At 37.7% G+C, this 24,845-nt stretch overlaps 1 protein-coding gene across 1 annotated transcript in view; it reads right to left on the reverse strand.

The window, feature by feature from the left end:
• Window positions 1–8,572: 8,572 nt before the first annotated feature.
• The window catches only part of hsd17b3 (hydroxysteroid (17-beta) dehydrogenase 3), a 54,576-nt gene continuing 38,303 nt past the window's right edge, over window positions 8,573–24,845 (reverse strand). Inside the window, exons 7-11 of the mRNA XM_039758862.1 lie at window positions 22,250–22,284; window positions 22,009–22,090; window positions 19,586–19,651; window positions 16,833–16,982; window positions 8,573–8,986 (exon numbers count right to left, since the gene is read on the reverse strand). Of these exons, the coding sequence (XP_039614796.1) occupies window positions 8,891–8,986; window positions 16,833–16,982; window positions 19,586–19,651; window positions 22,009–22,090; window positions 22,250–22,284 (429 nt within the window). The 3' untranslated portion in view covers window positions 8,573–8,890. The remainder of the gene's footprint in view (window positions 8,987–16,832; window positions 16,983–19,585; window positions 19,652–22,008; window positions 22,091–22,249; window positions 22,285–24,845) is intronic.

Raw genomic sequence — 24,845 nt, forward strand, 5'->3', positions numbered from 1 at the left:
ACAACTGCACTTTTATTCAAGAATATAACAAAAGAAACAGAAATTGCTCAATTTACATGTTGCTGTCAATGAGTAAAAACCAAAACTCAAATATCAATCGACACAAAGTCAAAATGTCTGCTTGGGTGGTGTACAGGTAAGAACTGCTGCCTTCTAATCAAGAGGTTGTGGGGTTGAGCCTGAGTTCTCCCCATTTTGAGTAGTGAGCTGCTATTATTATTAGTATTACATAATAAAAACGTTGATTCTAGTGTTAAACAATAGTATTGCTGTCAGCTACCAAGAAGTACATACATCACTGTATGCCAATTTGAAACCAATGCCCCAGAACACACTAATTTTAAATTTAAGCAAGCAGTTCTGTATTACAATATTGCATGTTGATGCGATACCAGTCAAAGCAGTCTGATCTTAAAGCAGGTGACTCCTTTGCAAGACAGGTAATTCTGTAGATGTTATAAGAAAGGTGCTATATTGTGCCCGACCCGGCACAGACTGACCCAGAGACACGTGTAAAATACAAACAAGACTTTTATTTTCTTTAGCTGGAGGGCACGTCTTCCCCGTGAACCCCCCAGCCACAACACAGTCCCAAAAGCACTTAACCCACAACACAAAATCCTCCACCTTGGAACCACCACTCCTCCCAGGCAACCTCGTCCCTTTCCTCCTGATTCTGGGTCCTGAGTGGTTGATGCTGGACCTTTTTATAGCCCACCTGGAAGTGCTCCAGGTGCTTGATCACCTGTTGCTAATTGCAATTCCGGGCAGGGCTGTAGAGGTGTCAATGTTGGCTCCTCAGATCCCCATGGAATCCTGTGGGAAACTGAGGCACCATCGTTAACCAAGGAGGCTGCCACCAAGCGTCATGGGGGAGGTACTGAGAAGCCCATGGCTGCTCCCCCGGAACATAAGTATAATGGACATCCCGGCCGGGCATGGGACCCGGCCGCCTGCCACAATGTCCAACAACAACAACCTGTAACAGAATTATTCAGGAAATTTGCCTTTTCACTCATCACCCCAGTCTCAACAAATATGACTATTGCCCTCTCATCTCTTGACTTTTACATTTATTATTTTACATGTATTATTTATTTAGAGAGATACTCTTGACAGTCACAAATGCCTACCCCTACACTTGTTCACACTGGGTATACTCTGTGTGTTTGTTGAAAATTAAAGCATTTTTCAGTAAGTGTAATTTGGTTTAAGAAAGATATTAGCTGCAAGGTTTAGCCAAATAGATTTGATATATAGAGTTATATAGACATCACTATCACTGAAGAAGAATGATGGCAGCTTCTCTGGCTACAGTCATGTTTCTTTGGTTCAACAGACCAAGTACTTCAAATTTCCAATCTGCAAATGGGCTGAGGTCAAATTTTTTTTAACGTTCCCTTATAGGAAGTAATTGTCAGGACCAGATAGCTTCTAGACTTCATTTCCTTTGCTTTTATTAAGTGTCCATTTCTCTTTCTAGTAAGATTTTCACTGTCCTCTGTATACATGGCACAAGGTTGGTTTAAGATCCCACCCGGATGGCTTAGATCCTTAACAGAGAGTTCATTGATTAAGGCCTCCATGCCATCAACACATGCCCAGAATGGTATAAAGTAATGGTAGAGCCACCCCTGACATGACAGTGCAGTATTCCTACTACTTCACTGCTTGATCATTTACAAATTGTCCAGAATGCTTCTGCATGTCTTTTGACTGGCATTAAAAGGCGTGAGCACATTACTCCAATCATGGCGTCTACTCATTGGCTTCCTGTTCAGTGCAGAATTTAATGTACTATTGATTGTTTTTTTAAGCTTTAAATGGGATGCAACCCCAAATATTCAGATCTTCTTTACCCAAATTCAGCTACCAGATTATTTAGACACTCAACAAAACACATCTTGCATGTGCCATGGACACATTTAAACAAAAATTTGACTGAGCATTTTCTGCTGCGGCTCCACGGTTGTGGAATAGATTGCCAGTTGAAGTTAGGTGTGCTTCCTCCACTTTGTTTTGAGATCAACACTTAAGTTTACTCATCTGTTCACTCCAGCCCTCACAAGCATTGCAGACATGTTTTAATTTTCTTACTAATTTTTCAATGTATTTTTATTATAAATTCTGTTATTAGAGTTAGAGTTGTTTTGTTCCTACTCTTAGATGTAAGTTTTACGGTGAGGCTTGGTGATTTTTCTTCTTCCACATATCACCTGTAGAGTTCCTCCATTTGGACCCTGTCTTGTTCTCTTTATATATGCTTGTTTTAGGATCAGTTTTTCAAAAAGGTATCATTTCTTTTCACTGTTATGCAGGTTGACGCTCAGTTAGTATCTATCTGCCACTAAAATCTGATGAATCTCCAAACACAATTATTACTTGTTTTGGGGATGTTTAGTAGTTGATGTCAAGAAACTTCCTTCAAATAAATGAAAGTAAAACAGAAGTTGTTATATTTGGTTCAGCAAATTCTATCAGCCTTATCAATAAAAGTTTAGGCCCTTTTGCCAGCAAATGTGCACACCCATGTCAGTAATCTTTGTGTCATCTTTACAGAGCAGATAATAGATAGATAGATAGATAGATAGATAGATAGATAGATAGATAGATAGATACTTGCTTAATCCCCAATGGGAAATTCACATAGTCCCGCAGCAGCATACTGATAAAAACAATAAAAACAGTATTAATTAAAGAGTGCTAAAAATGCAGTGCAAGTTAAAAAATGCGAGGTGGAGAGTGTGAGGCAGGTATAACAGTCTATAATCTTGTGTAGTGTTAACATTAACCCCCCAGGTGGAATTGAAGTGTTGCATAGGGAGGGGGTGGAACGATCTCCTCAGTCCATCAGTGGAGCTGGACAGTGACAGAAGTCTGTCACTGAAACTGCTCCTCTGTCTGGAGATGATACTGAAATGTCAGTTTCTTGCAGCTTTAAGAAGATCACCAAACTGAAATCTGTGCTTTTGTTTAAAGACTTAGATAGTTATTCATGTGTTTATGTTTTCTCGTCTTGATTATTCTAATTCTCTTTATTTGGACATTAGTCCACCTTCCCTATCCCATTTGCAGTTAGTTCAAAGCACACAGCAGCTAGTCTCCTGACTGGTATGATGAAGACAGAGCCTATTTCTCCAGTGCTGGTTTCTCTGCATTGGTTGCCAGTTAAATACAGAATACAGTTTATTATTTGTCTTTGAAGGACTCAATGGTTTAGTACAGTGGTGGGCAATGTCAGTCCTAGAGGGCCACAGTGGCTGCAGGTTTTTGACCCAACCCAGTTGCTTAATTAGAAAAAAATCCTTGCCAATAATTTAATTTCATGTCTTGCTAGTGCTTTAACTCTGCCATGTCAGATCATTCTCATATCCTAGATTTTCTTTTCCTTTCTAAGGAAATCATCCAAATGATTTGAAGTCTAAAACGGGTCAGTAATTCTCAGTCCTTCACTTTTTTCTCTTCACTTTCCTTCCAAGTATTCAATTAAACCAAATATTGCACAATAAATACACACAGGTTTAAATGTAAACAAGCTAAATGGAGAAATGCTGGCTTCTTTTGTCATTTGCCTCTTATTGCTAATAAGGAGCAATTAAAAACCAAAATACATCTATTTAAGACTAAAATAAGCAGTAAGGGTTCAAAATGTTAACGAGCAAGACAACTAAAATGAAGCAGAAGTGTTACTTGAGCAATAAGTGCTTCTTATTCAGTAACTGGGAGGGAACAAAAATCTGTAGCCACTGTGGCCCTCCAAGAACAACTTTGCCCACCCCTGGTTTAGTACCATATCATATCTCAGACCTCCTTTACCCCTACTCCACCTCTAGGCCTTTGAGCTCATCTGATCTAAAACTTCTATCTGCAGAAACAGCAGACTACTCAAAATTACACTTGCCACTGTAAAAAAGGTAGTCTAGCAAGACGAAAGGTCAGAGATCATTTTCTGGACTTTCCACATATGTAAACCCAATGCTGTCGAACCATTCGTCATTTTTGTGATGCACACCTTGTGAACTTGGACTGAAATAGTCTGTTCTTTATATTTAACTAACTGCCTGCCCATTAGGAAAAAATCTAGAAAGGTGTCACCATATGTACAATCACTAGAGAGCAAAATCATACTGTGCATGCCTAATATTTTCTGTTTCCAACAGTTATGGCAGTAAAACTAATTTTAGATATTTTTTGAAAATCATTCAAGGGTAGAAGGTATGATGTATTGAAGTTATTAATATAATAATGAAAAGGAATCAAGGTCTTCTGATGCTCAGCCTGTCAAATTTCCTGAATTCATAAATGAGATAACCAAAGGAGATACAGAACGTCTACACAGATCTGCCAAATAGTACACTTTCAAGGATTCTCCAGGCTGCATTCTATCCCATGTAATGCGGCTGTCACAGATGTAGCCAAAATTTGGCAGGTGCTCAAGTAAAATGAATAATAAATGAAGTGCAATGAAGCAATGAAAATAATCAAAGATTTATTAAAATAGTCGTTGAATGCGTATCATTGGTAAGAAACTACAAGAAGTAAATGTGCAGAAGGCATTGTGCATTTCAAGGATTTATAACCAGGGGCCTCATGTATAAACGGTGCATATGCACAAAAATGTTGCGTACGCCCGTTTCCACACTCACTTTGAGATGTATAGAAACTAAACTTGCCGTAACGCCACACACATTCTCACTCCAGCCTCACCCTGTGTGCATTTCCACTTGTGAAGGATGACCGGCCATTTATCCCGGCCAATACCCCCAAGCCGCCAGGTGGAGCCCTCCTTGCAGCATGGAGGTCTCCAGAAGACCAGCAGGGCATCATGGACAATGGAGTTTTTATGCAAAGCCCTTCTGGATGCCGTGGGGGCCACAGGAGGGAGCTGCAGGGAGGACCGAGGGCTTCTTCGTGCCCTGTGACCCGGAGGTTCGTCATTGGAAGAGCGACGGACTTCCGGGTTGAAAAAAGGACTATTTACCCTGACCAGGAAGGAATAAGGACTTGTGGACTGTTGGGCAGAAACACCTCCAGGTCAGGGAGTATAAAAGGACTATGGGAACTCACAGACAATGAGCTGAGTTGGGAGGCAGGGTGGCTAAGCATCTGGGAGTTTGGAGGATTGGTTTATTTGAGAATTGTTGGTTTATTAGAGAATTGTGGAGAGGAACGTGCTTTGTGCACATAATTATTATAATAAATAATAATTGGACTTTTATCTGGTGTCTGACGTGTGGTCTGAGGGTACAAGGGTGCGAGCAAGTCCTTAATCTGTCACACACTTTTGTCAGTAAGCCATGTTTTAGTGTGAGTTCTACGCACAGCGTTATGCATGACGCACCAGGTCTTCTAAAAATGAAAAGGTAAAATACTGAAAATAACTATATATAGAAAACAATATGCATGAAGGAATTTATACATAAACCTAAAGCCATTTATTCTTAGCATTTGCCTTAAAAGAAATACAGAAAAGAGAATTTGTAGTTTGTTAGTCAACACTGTGATGACTTTGGTGGTATTCCAATAATTACAGTATCACTAGCTAAAAAACAGATGCTTCATAATGTCACAAACGCTTTAATAATACCATTAAATAATAATCTTAAACATGTCTACTTATTTAAATATGAATGGCTTACTGTATTTTTTGTTCACTCACTTTCTCTACCTTTAAGCAGATCTCTTCATGTTCAAGTGTTTTATATTGTAACACATAGGGCACCAGAGTATAGAGCAGGGCTGCTTAACTTTGCTCCCAGAGGTCTGCAGCGGCTGCAGGATTTCATTCCAACCAATTTCAGAAATAGAAACCAAGGCTCGTAGATACTGTAATGAAACCTGGTATTTAATCATATGGCATGTGAGTGATTTCATTCTTTATCACAAAGGCTTATTTTCTGAGGACATGATGATATGTTTTGTTGTGCAGATCAGATGTGTACTCCTTGGTCCTTCTTGCTCATTTACATCTAAACATTTTATTAAAAGATATGTCATGATGCATATGCACAGGTTTAAGCAGAAGCATGTTAGCTGGAGAGCAGGGGATTCCTTTGTCATTTGTACCTCCTTATTAACTGATGGCTGATTAAGAAAACAGGCAATAATTAAAACTTTAATGCCGCTGTTTAGAGATAAAATAGGCATTTGACAGTTCTGAATTGTAACAAATGAGTTAAGTAAAAACTAAACCCAAAAAATGAACTTTAGTAGTAAATAAATTGGTTCTAATTTACAAATTTGATTAAAGCAAAAACCTGCAGCCCCTGCAGACCCCTGGGAATGGACTTGAGTACACCGAGTATGGAGGAATATTTTGGACAAAATTAAATAATGTACTGTGAAATGTAACAATATGCTGCATAAATAAAAAAATGATATGTCAGCATAAATAAATGTGTCATGAAATATGTTTGTATTGCTTTTTTCTTTATGTATTTAATTATTTTTATATTTTAGTTACACTGTAAGCTACAAGAAATAGGCCTTGAAATGAAAGCTGTCATTTTTGCCCATCAAAGTTCATAGGGTGGGCTCTAGTGAGTCCTCTGTTTTGATTGGTAAGCCGTCAGCAGAGGGATACACACAATTGCAACTTTGCACAATCCTGTGAGCTACAAGGTGCCCAAGGCGACCGAAGTGCATGCTGTGACTGTGCACATCCATGGAAGATATGAGTGCTGACAAAGTTGGCCACAATTACTGCACGAAGCAGCTACTTAAATTCAAGGGGCCATAAACTCGTCATTCTCACAGGAGTCCGGAGTGCCTGCCTAGAAATGTTGATGGCCGAAGGTTTACATGCATCAAATCGCAGGACCAAACTCTTAAATTTCATGGGTAAAAATGGCAGTTTTCTTTTCAGGAATTATTTCATGTTTGTGCCATGTCATTGAGACAAATACATAAAGAAATAAGAAGCAAAAATGTGTTTATGACACAACTATTTATACTTGCATACCATTGTGTTTTTAATCATATTTGTCACATTTCGCAATACATTAACTTACTTGCATATTTTTTTGTGTTTTTTTTTTATTTTTGCCTGAAATATTCCTGTATACCACAACTCCATGAAGTTACAAGAATTTGACAATAATTTTATAGTTATTTGTCATGTCATGTCATCTTATAACCTGCTTAATCCTCATCAGGGTCTCAGGAGTGCTGGAGCCAATCCAAGCAAGAATAGAGTGCAAGGCAGGAACAGACCCTGGACAGGGCACCAGCTCCCCACAGGACAAACATCCACTCCTCAAGCACACACACGGCCAATTTAGCGTTGCCAGTTCACCTAACCTGCATGTCTTTGGACTGGGAGAGGAAACCCACACAGGCACACATGCAAACTCCACGCAGGGACGACCAGGGACACAAACCCTGATTTCCTTAATGGCTGTCACTGCTCCACCATGCCGACCACAGTCATTTGTGTAATATTCAAAATTCTTTCAACAACATTGCAATAGCCCTCGTCAAGATTTTTATTACAGGGCATTATGTCTTTTAAAATAAAGGTGATGTTATTTCAGAAATTCACATTTGCAGGCATGTGTTCTGATTTATTGATTTTACAAATCTATTGAATGGCAGCATAGATGCGGGGGGCTACCTCACAGCACCAAATCCAGCTGAAGCACACACTCACATGCACGTAGGGTTAATTGGCAGCACTAATGGGACTGTGTGTGAGTGTGTCCTCTGATCGACTGGCAGCCCCTCAGAATAGACACCAGAAAGCTGACCTCATTTTATTGGGTTTGTGTTGTTGTTGAAACTACTTTCAATTTGTCTGTCCAGGCCTGTTGTTTACATCCAATCAGCTTTAAAATTCTCCTCTGACATCATAAACCAGGGACTGTATGTACAACGTGCAGAGGGGAGTAACCAAGTGCACCCCTGGACTTAAGGACATGTCGTATCTGTTTAGTGTCGAGCACATTAGAGTGCAAAGGGACCTAATCGGGGTCTTCAGAATTCTCAAAGGCATTAACAAAGTAGTCGCAGCTGAATTCTTTTCTTTTTTTAACAGGGAATCACATACTCGAGGACATCAGTGGAGACTAAGTTGAAGTGCATTTAGGACTGAAGGCAGAAAGCAATTCTTTACTTGTAGAAAGTGGAACAAACTACCAAAATATGCAATTTAAGCCGAAACATTGCAGCATTGAAGAAGCATCTAGATGAGATATTGGGACTGCTTCACTATAATCTAAGCAAACAAGCTTGATGGACTGAAAGGTGTCCACTCATCTGTCAAATTCATGATTTTCAAAAGGCACGCCAAGTCTCAAATATTAATACATTTAAATGAAGGCAAATGTGTTCTTTCCAAGCTTCTTAATACATTTTTATTGACAAAGAAAGGGCTATTTTTATTCTTACAACATGGGATTATGTGTACCTTTTCATGCAGTTCTTGTTTCAGGATTTCAGTCCCTGACTACTTGAATGTAAATGACTACAACAATGAGTGTGTGTGTGTGTGATTGTGCCCTTTGATTGGCTGGCCCCTATCCACTGCTGGTCCCTTCCTTCCTTGCACCTGATATCATTGATGGTCCCCGTGCCCTGTGACCTTTGTAACAATAAGCTGGTTAGAAAATGGATGGAGAGATGGAGCTGTACACCTAGTGATTGAACAAACTTATCAGGTTACAAAGACTACAAACAAAATATATTTAAATAACAAAACGTTTTTGAATTAACAGTATGAACTGGATGTCTTTACAAGGGATGTGTACACAATACAAATACAAAAATTAAAAAAATTGTATAATGTATACTGTAAGATGACACAATATAACAATAGAGAAAAAGAAAGGAGCTTCTATATCAGGGTCCATCTTCGGCACTAATATACTGTACATTAAATAATGAGCCATAGAAATCAAGAGGAAATACGTTTATTTACTTGTTCCAGGAAAGTATCCAAAATGAAGTCACTGTGTATTATCTTTAAGGGAATTGCCTTTATTATCCATGCCTGTGGGAGAAAGAAAATAGAAAAACAAAATAAAAGTGGGTAAAGATTTGAAATACAGTGCAAACTTATCTTATCTTATAATTGTAGCCTGCTTCTTTTCTGTTAAGGAGTGGTGCCATGCTGAGTCCTGTTGCCTTACAGCTGTGGAGTCCTGGGTTCAAGTCACAGCCCAGTCAATGTGGAGTACGCACATTATCCCAATGCCCATGTATCCTACATCCCAGTATCATTCCTATCCCAAAGTTCAGAGCGTTAGGTTAATTGTCAGAATATGTGGCAGATAGTGTCTTACGATGCACTTGCACCCCATCCACGGCTGTTTCTGCCCTACCAGTGTGGAGATTGCACATTTTTGCCATATCGTTTCTACTTTCATACGTCTAACACTTGCATTTTATGTTAATCAGAAACTTAATTGGCTACATATCTCTATAGCAGCCTTTGATAGACTGAACCCTTTCCAGGGTTGATTCCCGCATTGAGCCTGATGTTGCTGGAAGTGGCTCTTGCAGTCCTGCAGTAGAGCTGTGATTGGTTACTCTGTTAAATCAGTGTATTCAAATGTCATATTTTATTATGACAGAGAGCTTCTTTTCTGTGCCGTGGTGACAATTGTTGTGAAATGGTGACACCAACATGATTAAAATGGTAAAATCCATCAAAATACACCCACAAGCCAGACCAGGACCTTTACTAGCCTGACTAGAGAATAGTCTCACTTCAGGTAGCCTGACCCCAAACTAAATAGGCAGGCTTTGGCCTATACAGGCCCAAAAAAGGGCTTGTAATTTCAATTTTCAAAAATATACTTTAAATGATCAAAATTCACTAAAGTCCTATCAAGGGAGTGAATAAAACATCAAACCTCTGATTTGATAGACAAGACAAACACATAATCTTTATAAAATATTATTCAAACTAGCAAATTACCCGCGCTTCGCAGCGGAGAAGTAGTGTGTTAAAGAAGCAATGAAAAAGAAAAGGAAGCATTTTGAAAATAACGTAACATGATTGTCAATGTAATTGTTTTGTCACTGTTGTGAGTGATGAGTGTTGTTGTCATATATATATATATATATATTTACACACACACATAAACATATATATATACATATCTATACATATACACATATATACATACATATATATCTACATATATACACATACATACATACACACACATATATACACACAAATACATATATATATACATACATACACACACACATATATAAACATATATATACATATACATACATATCTACATATATACACACACAGCTATTTCGTATCAGTGCAATACGCTGCTTGTTAAAACGGATAACTCCCGCTCTTACGTGCAAGTCTGCGTGGATATTATGAACTATCGTATTTGTTCAAGTTCTATTTAAATTTTAAATAGATGGAATTTTTATTTAGTCGACAGAAATATCTTTGGTAGGAATGGTAAAAACAGACAGGAATATTATTCGTGAATAAATCAACTCAAACCTTAAACAACTTATAATATTTTGCTCTCCATAAAAATATATCCTGTCTAAATTATACAAGTTAGAAATAAAGTAAACGTTAAAAGAACAAACATTCAAATTTCTTTACTCTTATGTAATTTTATATAAAAATAAACTTAGATTTTAAATATCCCAAAAGATTTTGCTCTCCATAAAAATATATCCTGTCAAAATTATACAAATTCAAATATGAACATGCTGCATAACAAAACCTGGAAATATAAATAAAATGTGTTCCTTTCAGCAATAACAAATCAAATCATTCAGTTGTCTTTGCTCATATGTCATTTTAGAGCTGGACGCCTGGCATCTTTTTTTGGCAACAGGTTCGTTTCTGTTTGGTGTGAGGTTCTGTGTTGTGGAGATTCTCAGGATGGATTGCAGGTGCTCATCAGTGAGGCGACTCCTGTGTGCTGTTTTGTTAGTCTTTATCACTGAGAAGAGCTTCTCACACAGATATGTGCTACCAAACATGCACAAGGTTCGAGCCGCATGTAGACGGACTTTTTGTTCTTCAAAGTCACCAAAGCGCCGTGCAAACTCAGTGCGCAGTGCGCTCAGTTTATCAGCAAAGTGCGATTTGGGAACACCGTAGTGACGACTTGGTTTAACATTACTTGGCAACAGGGAAAGTGGGGCAAGGTGCACTGGTGCATTTGTGTCTCCCATAAAAGCAGCTTCACTTGAAATCACTTTGTGATTGTGCACGGGTTAAAACGTCCGCTGAAGTGTCAGATTCTTATTTAATTATGCTGCTTTCTGTATCTTCTGCATTGCATTCAGGTTACCCTGATGTTTTATCTCATAGTGCCGCCTTAGATTAAATTCTGTAATTACAGCCACATTAGCTCCACAAATGAGACACACGGGTTCAGTAAACATATACTCAGCCTCCCATCGGTTTTTAAAGGCTCTATTTTCAGAATCAACTTTTCTCTTCAGCATCGTGTGAGCTAGCTTCGCAATAACTTGTTCGGCAAGGCGGCTGAAGCGCTGCATTATGGGATCTGTAGTTTATTGTGTTACCAGCGCTTCATATACCCGGCTTTAATAACAATAATACAGTATATAAAATGATCTCGGGCGGATATAATTACACGCCGGGCGGATGTGGCCCGCCCTTGAGTTTGACACATATGGACTAAATAGAACTTGAAAAGATATATTTTTTCAAATGTGATCGCAATTCAAATAGAGTTGACGCGCACTACAGCCTGCATCCTCCCTCGCTGTTACTTTTTACCGCTCATCTAATGAATACACTGAGTATGGCTTTACCAAAACAATCATTGATGGTGAATAAAGTATCCATTATTCGAGTATGTAGATCGGATATATATATATATATATATATATATATATATATACCCGCGTATCGCAGCGAGAAGTAGTGTGTTAAAAAGCTAGAAAAGAAAAGGGAACATTTTAAAAATAACGTAACATGACTGTCAATATACAGTATTTGTTTTGTGAGTGTTACTGAGTGTTGCTGTCATCAAGGATTTGATTATCATTATTTCTTTCAATCAGGTTCGTATTTGTAGGATGTGTTGTGTTCAAGTTACATTCCGTGTTTGTCAATCGTTGTAAAGATGACAGGTTTCATTCATCGATTCGCTTCTTACTGCATCAATAAACAGCTCGTCTTCTTCTTTATCTGAGACCTGACACACTGCATGCACGGGTTTTTTACACTGTCTTCCTTTAGCGGACATTGACTTTTTCCACCGTGTGCTTTGTTTCCGCAGTAGCTGGATTTATGAATATGCTTATCAGACGCTTCATATTTTTGCTGCCTTTTCAATTGTGTAATTCGGTTTTGTTCAGCTTTTGGAACTGTTGCTTTTATCTGTGCACTGCGCCAGTTCACGTGAGCCACTCGTGTACATGCATCGAAGGTTCCCAGCTGTGCTGGTGCCATCTCGTGCTATGTCCATGGCTGTATTTAATGTTACCTTAGTCCTGGCACTTTAAAACTTTCTCTCGCAGTTTCGCTGAGTTTGTGTCAAACACCACCCTGACCATCTCATCTTCCTCTCCATAAACACAGTCCTTCACCCGTGAATATTTAGTGGAGTTTGCTATTGGATTGCCGCTGACGGACGGCCTTATATGGGCAGGCACTAAATTACAAACGCCAGCGGCAGCCTGTCTATGAACTTAATTTAAAGTGTAGGTTTACATCGTGCTTTGTTTCCGAAGTAGCAGAACTCATGAATATGGTTGTATATGTCACTCGCTCGCTTCTTATTGTTTCGCTGCCTTCTCAATTATATAATGCATGTTTTCTTCAGCGCTTTTTCGAGGTCTTCCTGGTTTTCTATGTACTGCGTGATTACGTGGGAGGCGTGATGATGTCACACGAAACTCCGCCCCCACGGCGTTGAAGCTCATCTCCATTACAGTAAATGGAGAAAAACAGCTTCTAGTTATGACCATTACGCGTAGAATTTCAATATAAAACCTGCCCAACTTTTGTAAGGAAGCTGTAAGGAATGAACCTGCCAAATTTCAGCCTTCCACCCACACGGGAAGTTGGAGAATTAGTGATGAGTCAGTCAGTGAGTGAGTGAGGGCTTTGCCTTTTATTAGTATAGATAACAAAAAGAAGCACAAAATATAAGGGCAAAAATGAAACGAAAAGGGTTTGCCTAAAAAGGTAATCCAAGGCTGAAAAAAAAAATAACAGAAAAACCCAAAGAACAATAATCACACACAAAACACAATGAACCTCTGCTGGCATCTCTTTTATCTGATTATAAACAGCAGTGGTGTCATGGTGGCCCCGCCTCTTGGGGTTCCACACATAAAATATCAGGAATGTAGCATAGAAATATAAACATAACTACTAAATACATTTTAAATAAATGATTGATGGTATTTAGATAATAATCAAAAACAACTGAAACTAAAGTTCAAAATGAACAGAAATGACAAAACATATATAAATCATGGAATGAATGTAGGCTGATGCATAATAATGTGGAACTGTGCCTTGATCTCTAAATGTCGAATTTGTCCATGCTGATATGAGTAATGCTACACTAAACTAAAAAATTAAAACATGACATGCATCCTTTGCCTAGCCAAACCTCATATCTCCATTTTGATTTGAATTGGAACCTCTCCCAGCAGCATAAGCAAGCAATGCCTAATAAAGCAATAAAATTCTCACTTAGCCAATTTAGTTACTAATTAAGTTATGATACAAAATCTGTAATGTGAGCGAGAGCCAGAATAACTGGAGAAAACCCAAGCAGACACGTGGAAAACATGCAAACTTTTTACAGGCATTGGCAAGGCCAGGATCTGAGCTCCGATCCCCAGAGCTGTTAGGCTGGACTGCCATACACTGTCATGTTGCTCTTCTTTCTTTATGACTTTATGATAATTTTCAAAATTTATTTAATATTTTGTGCATGTTTCCTACATGTTTGTTAACTTAGAGTATTGTTAAACACATTAGGCTGTAAAATATAATACCAGGCACTGAAGGCAGGTTTCTTTTCAATTGACAGCTTTATTGAGAAGCTAGTTGTGCCAGCTCTATGGCAGCCTAACTTGCAAGGCATGATTAACCAACACAACTTTGCCAGTCCCATTAATTTAAAGTCTTTCAGACCTAGACAGGTGCCATGCAAGTCTTATTTCCCCTGAAAGACAGTTTGCAAAATTAATCTCTATACAAAAAGCAGAAAAAGACTTGCATCTTTTAGTTCCTGCTTTTGCTAATGCTGAGAGACATTAAGGTATGTTTTCAATGTCAGTGCTACTAGTCAATTTCTTTTGTTATTCTTAGATGTTGTCACGCATTGGATGTCTGAGGGTCACCTTCCAGGCTCAGATAGGGTACACAGTACCACGCCAGAATGAGAGTGGGTGCTGTCACAAACAGTATTGTCTGGTTTGTTTCCCCTGCAGTGCCAGGAAGATGCCGAATGAGGGCAGTGAGTCCCCACCCATGGCACCCTGGGAAGCACCACCTCTTCCGATCGGACTATATAAGATTGGGAGTGCCCAGAAAATGTCTGCTCAGTTTTGGTATTACATGACAGAGCTCCTTGTTTTTTAAAACTGCTCAAGAGAGACACTCCTTTAGAAAAGCCAGATAGGCCACCCTGATAATCAGTACACCATCGCACACTATTTTTGTTCTGTTTTTTTGGACAATATCAGTAATTTGTTTGGTCCAGCTGGCGCCCCAAATTTTTTTGGCTCTATTTTGATTCCTTCCACTCTGATACTGTATTTATGAAAATCTTTTCAGTTTCAGCCTTTAGTAATCCTTCCATCTGAAACTGCACATACAGGTAACGTGTGGACTTAACCGTACAGACTTAACAAAATAAATTATATGTTGACACCTAGAGCCATTAGTATAAAAGCCTGATGTAGGCTCTCTGTGCCAAATTATATAACAGTTTTAGCTGCAGGGCCATCTTTTGTGCACAGATTATGAAAATGATAAGTAGAAGCTAACAGATTTTTAATCAGTAAGCCATAGTACAATTATAATTAAAGTGTAGTTATATTTAATCATGCTAAAGAACAGTAAAAACTGAAAATTATTATGACAGATCTTTTTTCTGTCACTCAGATGACTTTTTGAATGCTTTCAATAAGTAGTTTTGTGCCTTTTTATGCAGCTCAAGTTTTATGACGTCAGAGACTAACTTTAAAGCTCATTGGTTAGAGGTACATGGCTATCCTGGTCAATTTATGAACAATTTTAATTCCAGAAACAACAGAACACAGAAGGAATTCGATTGATCTTCTCAGTAACTCTAAGTTAGACAAACAGGTTTCAAAACGATTGGATGATAAAATTGTTTATAATTCTGAAGCTGGGTAAGCAGGTTCTTCAAAATGGTGATAGGGGAAACAGACAGAAGCAGTGAATGTGATTTTGCATGCATGTTATAATCATTACCTTACACAGAGAAATGTAACTACAAGGAGCAAATTGCATAATTGTCACACCTCAGTTCAGTGATACCTTTGACACATTGATTTGTGTTTAATGTAATGTCACAGGTTTTGTTGCATTCTTATTACCTGTATTTACATTACTTTTCCTTACTAAAATTTCATGCCAACTTAACCCTTGCTGCCCCGTGAGTTCAAATCCTAATCTAGTCAATGGGTGGTCTTTGCTGGTTCTCCCTTTCTCTGCGGATCAGCAAACAGAAATTTCTCTAAGTGTTTCAAGTTGCCTTGTATACTTAGAACAAAATTGTATGTGCAAGAAAGTACACAGAGATGAAACAACACCATGCCCAGCATTATTTCCTACCTTGTACTTAAGACTGTAGACCCTTGTGCCCTGCAATGCTAAACTAGAATAAATAAATTTGCTAATGTGAGCAAGAAATAATAGTTTGTATGCTATTGCTTCACTGAATATGAAAAGTCATATAAACAAGGAGTGACCGACTGCCTTGAATGAATTGAACTAATTGACACAACTTTTCAAAATATTTCAAGGCATACAATAACACAATGGCATAAAAACAAGGACTGAAAAATGGGGTTCTGAGCTTTATTTAGGACCATGAGGTGCACAAAAACAGTTGTTGAATTTACAGAAGAAGGGAAAAAGTCATGGCATTGATTTTTCCTTTTTATAAGAAGTACAAACTAAGGATTATTTGTTAAACCTGCATATTCTAGATGTGTTCATTCAATCCGGAGACCATTAAGGGTGAGAGACTGACTGACCATGTCATAATGTAACCACGATGAAAGAGCCACCTAGCCATCGAGGCACACAGGATGATAAGACTCCTAGCAAGACAAGCTGCGATCCATCCAGGTATCCAGGTATTGGTGTCATTTTCCACACTCATTCGCTTTGCTTCTGCTTTATTAGGAACTTTATGTTAGAGGAATGTTAATCTATAATGCACGAATAGAGGTTTAAACATTCTCTTCTACTTCAATTAAGTGTTCTGTCTTTTCAACTGGTGTCATAGGTATAGAGAAAGCGATGATGTATTGAGCTGCAGTAACAGTCAACCCTGATGGGGACCACAAGTGAAACTGCAAAATGCAGCAGTATCTTTGTGTCAAGTTGGTGAGTGTAAAGATACAAGGGTTACAGCAGAGATTTGAGACACTCTGTGTAATAAAAGAGTCTTCAAGTGAGAAAAGGACCACAGAAGCACCTTTCCAGAATGAAACAATGGTGCTACATGGCGAATGACTAAACGTCCAGTCCTATTGTCATATGCAGTTATTTTCTTCCTTATGGATTTTTTGGTTCAGCTAAAAAGTCTTTCATTGTTTATGAAACAAGATTATAATTATATAGATTATTACAAATTATTATTACTTACCAGAATTTCATGAGTGAAGCATCCAAAAGTATAATCTCCTAACAAAACAAAGTCCAGTGATTCAACTACAAAGTCTTTTGCTGATTTGGTCACGACATTTTTCTTCTGGTAGCGGGTCATTGCAGTTGAAACTCCAAATGGGGCAATACACTGAACAAGTACAAAAAAACGCATGTTAAAAATGAGCAACGTTTTTAAAAATAATAAATCTTCCAAAAACAAAATTAAACATAAATGAATTGTGAATACAATTGAGGTTTGTTCAAATAAATGAAGGTAAGATATTTGGAGCCTCTTTTCAGTGAATATAATGCTTTGTTTTCACATAAATTTTGGATTTTGCTGTTCTGTTTTTGTCCCACTGTACCCAGCTATATTTTATATTGTTACCAATATGACAGACAATGGAATTTACCATCAATTTTATTTTAATGGAAGTATCCCTGTCCATATAAAGTTTAAAAACCTCAGGAAAGCATGGCCTACTTTCAATAATTATAAAGTGCCACACTTTTAGGTCCAGGGAGTAAGGGCTGTAAGCTGAACTGTTTGGCAACAGTGTAACAGAACTTCTCGATCACAATACATTGTACAGGGTGAGCCAAAAAGAATTACAGTACCACATTTCAAATGTTTATTCTACAAAAATTCTATATGGTAAAATAAATTTCATTACGACACAAGAAAGGGTATACAAAATAGATTTTTTTCACTATGTTTTAAAAATTATGTCTTCAAGGTGGTGGCCATCATTAGCAATACACTCTTTGAGACGTTTGCTTTCAAAGGGAATAGGGGTGATTTTGTGGCAAATAGCATCCTTGAAGGCTTCAAGGTTTTGATGTCAATGTGTGTATACTGTACCTTCTTCTACAAGAAGAAATTGCAATGAGCGAGATCAGGTGAACATGAAGGCCACCCAACATTGCTGCGCAGAAAGATCAACTGTCCTGGAAGCATCTCTTGCAAAACTTCCATGGATCTCCATGCCGTATGAGCTGTTGCTCCATCCCGTTGAAACCAGATCCATCTTCGTCCAGTTGGGACCGCAAAAAGTTCTCTAGCATTTCAATGTAACATTCTGAAGTGATGATGACCGTTGCTCCCCTCTCCTCAAAAAAGTAAGGGCATACAATGCCAAATTCTGAAAAAGCGCACCAAAATGTAACATGCTCACTGCGCGGGGGTCTCTAGTGAAATTCCACGAGGGTTGGTTTCAGCCCCATTGCTTGCTTACAGGATTTACGCAACTATTCAAATGGAAATGTGCCTCGTCACTGCACATGACAACGGTATCTCAGTTTGCAGAATCTTCGCTCAGAACTCTCTACGGCTCTCCCAGTTTCTCTCAGTGCGTTCCTGCACTACCATCATTTTGTAAGGATGGAAATTAAGGTCCTCATGCAAAATCCTCCTCAAACACGTGCTGGGAATGCCTAAGGCAGAAGCATGTCTAGGAGACTGTAAAATTGATGCCTTTACAGCTTGGATGTTTTCAGGCGTTCGTATGGTCCAAGGACGGCCTGGAGATTTTCTGTTCAATGTTGTACCCCTCTGTCTAAATTTAGCCACCCACTGAATAATTGTTTTCCGATTTTGGACGTCACCGTTAAGGAGGAATGCTGAAGTGCGTTCGGAAGGCGCGTTATGTAGTGATGATGGATTTGTTGTTTTTAAAGAACACTTCAAGAGCAAAACCATGGTGCGCATCCAACCAAGGCATGTTGCCGACTGAAAACTACAAGGGATTGTCTATCAAAGGACCCCATGCCCAAGCCACACGGCTGCATCTACCTCAGGCAATGACCTTGAGACATGTGGTAATTCATTTTGGCCCACCCTGAATAATGGAATGGATGGGAAGTTGGTCCACTTTATATAGGGAGCGATTTTGAGTTCAGTACTAGAAGAAATTACCCCAGGATTTATGCACTGAGACCATAGAGAATATGGTCAAACAGTCTTTCACATCAAAAAGAAACTAAGATTTGAAAGCACAAGTCAGATATTCACAAAAAATTAATTAGGTAAAAAAATGGCAGAGCAATAGAAGCATATCAGAGGAATGGTGAACTCAGATGAAGGTCAGGGTATCAAAGGTTTTGAGGACAGTCTTCCAGCTGCTGGCAGGTGTCTGTTCACTTGCGGGTGGTATATTATTAGCAAATTATTAGAAGGGTTTACATACAAGTTAGGGAAGTCTCTTGCAGCCCACTTGCCATAGATATATTGGGCCTTGCTTTCAGCATTACATTTGTTACACTCCAGATTGCAGTAGAAGAAAGGCTAGAAGTCATTCTTCACACGTTTTGTAATCAAAATTCAGTGGATTTAATTTGAAGGCAAAACAGATCAAATTCTCATTTACTCAATAAGGACTGAGTTCTTTGTAATCGCTAACAACTGTCAACTCTTGCATGTGCTCCTCCATGAGCCCCTTTCCAGTGTCATTGTGTCAATTTCTGTCCTTTTATACTAATCATAGATATTCTTACATGTTAAACACATGTAATGATTAGAAACTTTCCAGGTATTACTCACCTAAGTCAGAAGTAGTAAAATGTAGTAGTAACAGTAGTAGCAGCAGTAGTAGTGTAATAGTGCTAGTGAAATTCTTATTTGCATGTTGTATGGGGGACGCTTTAAAGTTTAAACTCAACAGACAGATTTAACTAATTGGAACTCTTCTATCTAATCTCTTTTTTTTTTTTTTTACAATTTTCAAGCCAATGCTTGATGGGGTTTATTATTACCTGAATAATAACACCTGCTGAGTGGTATTCCGCTTGAAGACCTCTTGAAAACCTTTCCACAAAGACCTTAAAAAATGTTGCAAACAAGACAATAAAGCAATGAACACATTTTGAACAACATTTGCTTGGAGTGATGAGTATTTAGGTATTTTAATTTCACTAAAATCTTATCAATGGATGAGGTAGGATATTGCATGAAGTAGCCCAGCAGTCAGGGTTTTTAACTTTCTAATAGCCCAGGCAGTACCTTGATTTTTTTAATAAATGTTTTCACAGATTTTGCAGAAATAAGGTACTGGTACACACATCAATTGCCGTGTTTTTTTTACTGGAAAAACATGCTATGTGTCTCATTTTCAACTTTCTTTATTAATACCATCCATTCTGTTATACCCAGGGTGTCATTTATTTTGCTTAAGTATATAATTCATAGATTTGCTTTACAAATAATTTGATAGAAAATTAAATTGTAATGGAAAGGATCAGCAAACATAATATACAGTGGTGTGAAAAACTATTTGCCCCCTTCCTGATTTCTTATTCTTTTGCATGTTTGTCACACAAAATGTTTCTGATCATCAAACACATTTAACCATTAGTCAAATATAACACAAGTAAACACAAAATGCAGTTTTAAATGATGGTTTTATTATTTAGGAGAAAAAATCCAAACCTACATGGCCCTGCGTGAAAAGTAATTGCCCCCTTGTTAAAAAATAACCTAACTGTGGTGTATCACACCTGAGTTCAATTTCCGTAGCCACCCCTAGGCCTGATTACTGCCACACCTGTTTCAATCAAGAAATCACTTAAATAGGAGCTGCCTGACACAGAGAAGTAGACCAAAAGCATCTCAAATGCTAGACATCATGCCAAGATCCAAAGAAATTCAGGAACAAATGAGAACAGAAGTAATTGAGATCTATCAGTCTGGTAAAGGTTATAAAGCCATTTCTAAAGCTTTGGGACTTCAGCGAACCACAGTGAGAGCCATTATCCACAAATGACAAAAACATGGAACAGTGGTGAACCTTCCCAGGAGTGGCCGGCCGACCAAAATTACCCCAAGAACGCAGAGACGACTCATCCGAGAGGTCACAAAAGACCCCAGGACAACGTCTAAAGAACTGCAGGCCTCACTTGCCTCAATTAAGGTCAGTGTTCACCATAAGAAAGAGACTGGGCAAAAACGGCCTGCATGGCAGATTTCTAAGACGCAAACCACTGTTAAGCAAAAAGAACATTAGGTCTCGTCTCAATTTTGCTAAGAAACATCTCAATGATTGCCAAGACTTTTGGGAAAATACCTTGTGGACTGATGAGACAAAAGTTGAACTTTTGGAAGGCAAATGTCCGTTACATCTGGCGTAAAAGGAACACAGCATTTCAGAAAAAGAACATCATACCAACAGTAAAATATGGTGGTAGTGGTGTGATGGTCTGGAGTTGTTTTGCTGCTTTAGGATCTGGAAGGCTTGCTGTGATAGATGGAACCATGAATTCTACTGTCTACCAAAAAATCCTGAAGGAGAATGTCCGGCCATCTGTTTGTCAACTCAAGCTGAAGCGATCTTGGGTGCTGCAACAGGACAATGACCCAAAACTCACCAGCAAATCCACCTCTGAATGGCTGAAGAAAAACAAAATGAAGACTTTGGAGTGGCCTAGTCAAAGTCCTGACCTGAATCCAATTGAGATGCTATGGCATGACCTTAAAAAGGCGGTTCATGCTAGAAAACCCTCAAATAAAGCTGAATTACAACAATTCTGCAAAGATGAGTGGGCCAAAATTCCTCCAGAGCGCTGTAAAAGACTCATTGCAAGTTATCGCAAACGCTTGATTGCAGTTATTGCTGCTAAGGGTGGCCCAACCAGTTATTAGGTTCAGGGGGCAATTACTATTTCACACAGGGCCATGTAGGTTTGGATTTTTTTTTCTCCCTAAATAATAGAAACCATCATTTAAAAACTGCATTTTGTGTTTACTTGTGTTATATTTGACTGATGGTTAAATGTGTTTGATGATCAGAAACATTTTGTGTGACAAACATGCAAAAGAATAAGAAATCAGGAAGGGGGCAAATAGTTTTTCACACCACTGTATAAATGCAGAATGATAATAAGCAATAAATTATTCAATAAATATAATGGAGAAAGAACAAAACCTACAACATAATAAATAACACAATATAGCCGAGATTTGAACCCAAGACTTAGAAGGTCTGAGGCAGTGGCATTGACCATTGCAATGGAAGGATAGATTTTTTTTATAGATTTAGTTTTGAAGAATGTGACACACAGTTGAGTCCAACGCAGTGACCATATTTTAAATTGTTTTCTTTGATCATGGTGTCTTTCAAGTTTATTGCCACTTTTTATTTTTGAGAATTGTCAGTAAATAAAAGTACTTTACAAATAAATACCTTCGAAGCTGAGTAGATGTTATAATATGGACAAGGAAAAGAGCCCGCACCAGATGATAAATTAAGAATTAATCCTTTCTGCCTAAATTTAAAAAAGCAAAAAATTATAACATTTTTCATCATTTACTGATAATAAATGTACCATGCTTACAATTAATGAATTTCACACTAAAATAGACTTACATGGATTCCATGTTAGTTTTGATTAAGGTATAGCATGCATTAAAATTTTACTAAGTACCTTTTTAGCATATGAGGCAAAACAATCTTCGACATCTGCAGGGAGAATAAAAGAGTTAAAGAGGATTCAGCTTGCAGTACCAGAATGACTTCTTTCTAATCTAATGGGTTACTGATCTTTACGATTGACTGCTTTCTCTTCCAGGCTTGGTTCCTTCCTTGTATGCAGTGCTGTCCCCTGCAAACTACCGATGTTGGAAATTCGTTCTTTAGTTCTAGTTAATTAGAAGTTAAAACCTGCTGTTATTGGCGCCTGACATTTATGTGGATGCCCACTTCAGACCTGTCCACACTCTCTTATTTCTTTGTAATCGTCAGAAAACTGATTATGGCAGTTATGGTAGTGGCAGCAGACACGTCAGTCTTTGCACCCTTTTTTTTTACTTTATTTGTCACTTGCTGATTAAGAAATATATTTTTTGTGAGCCAGAATTAAAAATAAAAATTAACTGTAAGTTACAAGGTACTAGTCAGCACAGCTGCTAATCAGATGCCATTATGTGCATTTGAAAAAAAATCAGACATAAAGATTATTAATGTAGTTTAACTTAATAAACTGTTCAATTAATAATCTCCAAAATGATATCCAGCGAGGAATATCTGACTAAGCAGAATGAAAGTGGGGACAAGCATATCTGATTTAAAGGCGTGTTTAATAAAAGGAAAAACTACACTGCAAAAAAATGAAATCTAAGCAAGTACTTATACCATGGCATTAAATTTTGTTTTCCTTATTGTAAGAATTATTGACTTATCAAAAAATTTGTATTTATGATTGTAAGAGCCAATCTTAGAAATTTAAAGTTTTGAGTTAAACTCATATTAATTTTGGCTTAATTTGAATAGAATATAAATTTCTTCCATAGTCATAGCTTATGGTATAGTCCTTTCCCCCTATAAGTTAGTAAGAGATAGAAACTTCTTGTTATAACTGAGAAACAGTGTGATAATAAGCTCAGTTGTGTTTAGAACAGGACCCAGTAAGCAGAGACTAGAAAGACCCATTTTCAACTTAGAAATGGGATAAGCATACAGTTTTCTGACCGTTATGAAATGGTTCAGAAACATCGTTATAAAATGGTTCAGAAACATCGTTTTGAAATGGTTCAGAAACGTTAAGTAAATAGTAACGATTTGAGATGTAACAAGACTTAATCTTTTAACAGAACTTTCTTAACAAGAATTTTTTCTTTTTTTTTGCTATGTTAATTTTACTTTGAAATTTAATTAAACTTTTAAAAACGAAGATATTTTGTCTGTGGAATCATTTCTGCGTGTCAAGCTTTTGTTGAATCCAATTTTTTGAGTCTTGAACTTTGGAAAAATGCAGCTACAATGATTATTTGCCTTACTTTAAGAAATCTTGTCAAATAAATTGTACTTACCCCATTGGCAGATTTTTTTAATAAATAAGATCAAAACAACTCCCATTTAAAGTTTTTGTCTATTTTTTGCAGTGTAGCTTCTAGTAAATGATGTAATTTACCGTTGTGATGTTTCTCTATTTGAAATTACAAGCTAGGAAAATGGATGGATGGAAAACAGAGTGTCCATTGTAGCCACTTTTATCAACTCTCCCGACAGTATTTGGTTTGCATCCTTATACACAGTAAGGTTTCCTTGAATAACCCATGCAGGCCACCTCATACAGTAAATAAGCTAGAACACGTGGAATGGGTGGTCTGTTTCTTACTAGAGAAAGCTTCGTTCAGTAGTGTCTGGTGTGATGATAAAGCTATGTAGGGCAAACTAGCTTACTTACTTTTATTGTGGTCAAAGTGTATACTTCCCACATCCTAAGATGATTGAATTGAATTGACCAGAATATTGATTTTAGGGCTGAATCAAAAGGATAGTCAATTATTCAGGGCCAGGGTCAACACCGGAAAGGCTCAATACACAAGTGGTAAGCCAACTCCAAACTCTGTTCTAACATAACTAGAAATCTTTTCCCTAACTAAAGTAATTTGTTGACAAGATTCATCACTGATTTTGATTTATTTTTTTGTACAAACACTTGGACGCAGCCTGAAGTAGGCCATCATCTTTTATGGGCTGGCCCAGAGGACACAACAATTAACAACAATCTTCATGACACTGCGATGTGACAGAAATGAGAAAACCAGCAGAAAAAAAAACAGGCAAACATGAGGAGGATGTGTAATTGTCACCAAATCTGCTACTCTAAAACTTTAATTTGTGCATTCATTTTTTCTCTTTTCTTTTACAGCTAAGTCCAGTATATGGTTGCCAAATGGGACAATCATTAATCTATCAGATGGCACACCAAGTTTTTACCTACATGTACTAAGGCTAGATCTTACAGCTATGACTATAGACAAATAAATAAATTGACAAACCAAATTTTTCCTACACTATGACCACTGTGACATCCTAAGTTTTATTCAAAAGAGAAGATTTTTTGAGAAGAAACAGCTCTTTACTTGAATTAATCAGTACAAGCGTCAAACAGTATACTATATGTCCACCATTATACTTATCATTAGTAGTAATTGTAGCTGTGTCATGTACCTTAAAAAGATGGTAATTATATGCAGAGTATCAGGTTTGTTTAGGAAGCAGATAATAGTAAATTA

Source organism: Polypterus senegalus, chromosome 7, assembly GCF_016835505.1.
Source record: "Polypterus senegalus isolate Bchr_013 chromosome 7, ASM1683550v1, whole genome shotgun sequence".
NCBI classification, from domain to species: domain Eukaryota; kingdom Metazoa; phylum Chordata; class Cladistia; order Polypteriformes; family Polypteridae; genus Polypterus; species Polypterus senegalus.